This window comes from Salvelinus sp. IW2-2015, linkage group LG37 (genome assembly GCF_002910315.2).
Source record: "Salvelinus sp. IW2-2015 linkage group LG37, ASM291031v2, whole genome shotgun sequence".
Classification (NCBI taxonomy): Eukaryota; Metazoa; Chordata; class Actinopteri; order Salmoniformes; family Salmonidae; genus Salvelinus; species Salvelinus sp. IW2-2015.
In genome coordinates, this window is record NC_036876.1 from 14,460,451 (window position 1) to 14,465,786 (window position 5,336).

The following is a 5,336-nucleotide window of genomic DNA, read 5'->3' on the forward strand; positions in this document are numbered from 1 at the left end:
AATGTAAGGCTTATTATTTTCCCCTGGCAGAGGGCGAGCAGCTAACCGCTCTCTCTCCCCCTGTCATCTCATCCTCCCTCTCCCCTCTGTCTTCCCTCCCCCGTTAGAAAGATCTGATAATCTCCCCCCCTCCCAGAATTTTTGTTGATAGTTGGTGATGTATGAGCACACAAAAGCTTTGTGTGTATGAACCCAATTGGAGGCACGAACCCATGACCTTTAGGTGATTGTGATCTATAGGCCACCATGCCTATACGGTCCCTACAGCACAGCTCCCTGTGCCAATCAGACAGATTGTCTGAGTCTGCAACCATATCATCTAAAGATATACATTACTATTGCCTTTTATTCTTTCAACCAAGACGGTTTAGATAAATAAGACAAATCGTCTTTCACCTTAGCTGAGGTGAATTAAATTGAGTTCCAAGTTATTAGCCCCAGACCTAGCACGTAGAAAGAAGACATGACGTCGAAGGGTTGTTCACTGACTGTTATAATAAACAACACTTGACTTGCCATCTCCCACATAGACACCCCCCCCCCCCCCCCCATTATATCCCTCTATTGGGCTCTGTAGCATTGCTTATTGAGACATGAACCTTAGCTACCCACATGTGCAACCAATACAGCCTGTCAGGCAGCATGACTAGCGCATAGATCTCGGCTGAGCCCTTGGCTTCCGACTTCAAAACAGCCGTGTCCGTGCGTGACGTGCGCTCGTAGGCCCGTCTCTGAAAGCCTTCCAAAGGGAAGAAAAATCTCCCTTCGTCGTAATAGGTTGCTCCTAAACAGATTGTGATGAGGAGCTGTCCAATGAGTCTTAAAAGGGTTCTTAGAAATGTTTTCAGCGTTCTTAGATCAGACCAGAAGCACTCCTCTAACAGGACAGGGCAGTGCTCATGATCCGATGTCAAGGCTCTTGCCAGAGGTGATGTGGGATTCTTCTTGAAAACATTAAGAGACCTCAGAGGACCTTGAGTCAGATCTGTTAAAGTCAGACAGGTCTCAACTAAACCTCATAGCTAGGGGCAGGAGCTTTTCCTGACATGGAATAACTCCTGGCGCTACCCCCACCCACATCTCACTACCCACGCTCCCACCCACGTACAATCCTATTGTAAATGGATGTGAGTGTAGTGAGACAGAGAATAGATAGAGATTGAAGTGATGCGAGAGGCTGTTTCGCTCAGGCTACAGGGATTTACCTCCCCTCTACATTTCAATGTAAGGCTTATTTATTTTCCCCTGGCAGAGGGCGAGCAGCTAACAACTCTCACTCCCCCTCTCATCRCGTCCTCCCTCTCATTCTACCTCTCCGTCTCTCTTTCCTCCCCCATTAGAGAGAGCTGATAAGCTCATTCCAGATCTTTGGGATGCTCTCTTTATCTGACCCCCCTCTCTCAAAGGCCTACAAAGACAATCACTCAATACTTACTGTACAAATACACACTCAACCCAGTAGAGGTTACGATTGAGAATGAGTATTTCTCTAATTCAAAGCACTTTGTGGCGCAACTCACAGCCCTCTGTCATCAGAGTAATATCACCCACCAGTGCGATACACGGCAGCCATATTTCTAATATTAGGCAGTATTAAGAGGAACAACCCGTTTCAAATTAGTCATGTTTAACAGTCAGCGGTTATCGCCTTACCTTTTGGGGACGTCTATGGCCTCTCCCAGCTCCTCGTATTCCATGTGAAACACGCTGGAGAAGGAGTTCTGGAACACAGAACCACCACAGCGGTTATTTACCTTACAGCGGCCATTACTGACAGAGGGAGAGTAGGGAGAGAGAGAGACATGCCAGCCCGGCAGGCTTACAGCTAATGCTATTAGTCTCCAATGACAGTACACACAAATTCAGCATAGCATAGACCTCAGAGAGAGAGAAAGAGAATGTGTCTATGTGTGTGTGTGTGTGTGTAGCGTGCACGCGTGTGTCAAGTGTGCATGGGCCCTCATGCAAGTAAAAATGTAGACTTCGGAGAGAGAGTGTATGTGTGTGTGTGTGTGTGTGTGTGTGTGTGTGTGTATATCATGACGTGTGTGTGTGAGAGTTTTCATTCAGGACATATCAGGTTCCCCGCTCATGTCCAAACGATAATAATTGAGGCACTGCCATCCCTACAATCCTCTTTCTGCCCGCTCCCAAAGAAGAGAGGGAAGTTGATATATTACACATCAGGCCTTGCCAGAAGCCGAGTTTATTTCAGCATTCCAGGACTCACGGTTACTCCCTTATAGGGACTTGTTTTCAACCTGCACTCCCCTCGCAAAGGATCCATTTTCCATGTTTAAGAGCCGGGAGGGTAAGACGGGATGTTTGGATTCTGAGTAAGTCATTCACATGACATTGATGGGGAGAAGTCGTGTTCGTTCGGGGGGGTGTCATTAGTATACATTTTTTATCCTGTCAGGGAATGTTTCCACCAAGTCCTATAGGTTTAACTCTTGGCTTTTGTCTTAGACGTAGGGGTATATGCATCCATCTACACTACCGTTCAAAAGTTTAGGGTCACTTAGAAATGTCCTCGTTTTTAAAAGAAACGTTAAAAAAATGTGTCCATTAAAATAACATAAAATTGATCAGAAATACAGTGTAGACATTGTTGATGTTGTAAATGACTATTGTAGCTGGGAACGGCTGATTTATCTTATGGAATATCTACATAGGAGTACAGAGGCCCATTATCAGCAACCATCACACATGTGTTCCAATGGCACGTTGTGTTAGCTAATCCATGTTTATCGTTTTAAAAGGCTAATTGATCATTAGAAAACCCTTTTGCAATTATGTTAGCACAGCTGAAAACTGTTGTCCTGATTAAAGAAGCAATAAAACTGGCCTTCTTTAGACTAGTTGACTATCTGGCGCATCAGAATTTGTGGATTCGATTACAGGCTCAAAATGGCCAGAAACAAAGACCTTTCTTCTGAAACTCGTCAGTCTATTCTTGTTCTGAGAAATGAAGGCTATTCCATGTGAGAAATTGCAAAGAAACTGAAGATCTGGTACAACGCTGTGTACTACTCCCTTCACAGAACAGTGCAAACTGGTTCTAACCAGAATAGAAAGAGAAGTGGGAGGCCCCGGTGCACAACTGAGCAAGAGGACAAGTACAAAAGAGTGTCTAGTTTGAGAAACAGACGCCTAAAAGTCCTCAACTGGAAGCTTCATTAAATAGTTACCCGCAAAACACCAGTCTCAACGTCAACAGTGAAGAGGCGACTCCGGGATGCTGGCCTTCTAGGCAGAGTTCCTCTGTCCAGCGTCTGTGTTCTTTTGCCCATCTTAATCTTTTATTTTTATTGGCCAGTCTGAGATAMGGCTTTTTCTTTGTAACTCTGCCTAGAAGGCCAGCATCCCGGAGTCGCCTCTTCACTGTTGGTGTTGAGACTGGTGTTTCAACGTCAGTCAACGTAATTTGATGTTATTTTAATACACAAAAAATGTGCTTTTCTTTCAAAAACAAGGACATTTCTAAGTGACCCCAAACTTTTTAACGGTTGTGTGTGTCAGCAGAGTGTTCGGGTCGATTTTTATAGCAACAACACAGGGGACGTTTAACGAGACATGTCATGCACACAGATGCACACTACATGCTAATGTTTTTAAATGTATGTCAATTGTAAAGTACTTTGTCTGTAAGGTATTTTTCGCTATGTGTCGGACCCCAGTAAGACTAGCTGTCGCCATTGGTGTCGGCTAATGGGGATCCTAATATACTGAACAAAAACATAAACGCAACACGCAACAATTTCAAAGTTTTTCATGAGTTACAGTTCATATAAGGAAATCAGTCAATTGAAATAAATTCATTAGGCCCTAATATATGGATTTCACATGACTGGGCAGTGGTGCAGCCATAGGTGGGCCTGGGAGGAGCCAATTCTGTCAAATGACGTTGGAGGCGGCTTATGGTTGAGAAATGAACATTCAATTCTCTGGCAACAGCTCTGGTGGACATTCCTGCAGTCAGCATGCCAATTGCAAGCTCCCTCAAAACTTGAGACATCTGTGGCATTGTGTTGTGTGACAGAACTGCACATTTTAGAGTGGCCTTTTATTGTCCCCAGCACAAGGTGCACCTGTGTAATGATCCTGCTGTTTAATCAGCTTCTTGATATGTCACACCTGTCAGGTGGATGGATTATCTTGACAAAGGATAAAATGCACACTAACAGAGATGTGAACAATTTTGTGGACAAAAGTTTAGAGAAATAAGCTTTTTGTGCGTATGTAAAATGAACTGGGATCTTTCATTTCAGCTCATGAAACATGGGARGTGGGACCAGCGTTTATATTTCTGTTCAGTATAAATAAAAAATGTCTCTAATTGTTTGGCGTAATAACTAATCCAGGTTGTTTATAAAGGTCCATGTCAGGCAGACGAAACCCAGTCGCCTTATCTGGCCTGGTTGGTTATACATACCACATCCGATACAGCTCTCGGTTGGATTCAAGTCAGTGTGCGACCCAAAAGAACACTGAGATGTATCTTTTTTTAAGAGGAGAGTATGCTGACCTCCCGTTGGGTGAAGCACATGTCGGACCGTATCAGATATCACATAAAACCACCCRGGCGTCGCCACTTCTAGGGGCTCAGTGGATAATGTTAACAACTTACCTAGACAAGTCACAGAACTTAGTTAATGAGGTTTCGGAGCTCTGTCTTGGCAAACGATTCGGATGCTTGTTTCAGGCTAGCTTTGTCATTTGCTGGAGTTTACACAGAGGGACATTGTATGTCTTTGTTGAGTTTGTGCAAACCTTTACATTGACATAAGCATATGGGCTTGTCATACAGATAGACACTAAAAGCTTACAAACTCATATTTCTAGAAAATGTATAGCTCGGTGAAAAAATCCATATATTATTCATGGAAATTCTTGGGAAATTCATCCCTTCGTTGTTAGTATAAATGAGTGTTAAAGTGTTACTTTAACCCTTTACACTAATGGGAAATGGCCTATACGGATAAGGCTAAATTGAAATGTATTTCTTACAGAAGAAATATGAAAAACATATGCATGCATAATAAAAATGTACCAACGAGTTGCCTGGAACCCAGAAGCCCTGTTCGATGTGTTTCTTCTGGGTTGTCCGGATGTTGAATTAAAGACGAGCTCACAGCCCTGGACTGCCACTGGACCAAACTCCCTCATAGCATTGACCATCCAGATCAGATGGACGGCTACGGGAACGACGGCTACGGTCGTCTCGATTTACACCTCGCCTCAGAGGAAACCCGTAAATCCCGAAGCCCACATTTCCGAGTGGATCGATGTCGGTCGAAGTCTCTCGGAGTTCATCGAGGGCTGTCGAATCATCT

The 5,336-nt window shown here is 44.0% G+C and overlaps 1 protein-coding gene across 1 annotated transcript in view; it reads right to left on the reverse strand.

Annotated features, from left to right (window-relative positions):
- Positions 1–5,336, reverse strand: part of LOC111960304 (cGMP-specific 3',5'-cyclic phosphodiesterase-like) — an 81,741-nt gene that overhangs the window by 41,005 nt on the left and 35,400 nt on the right. Inside the window, 1 exon segment of the mRNA XM_070437811.1 lies at positions 1,654–1,721. Coding sequence (XP_070293912.1) covers positions 1,654–1,721 — 68 coding nt within the window.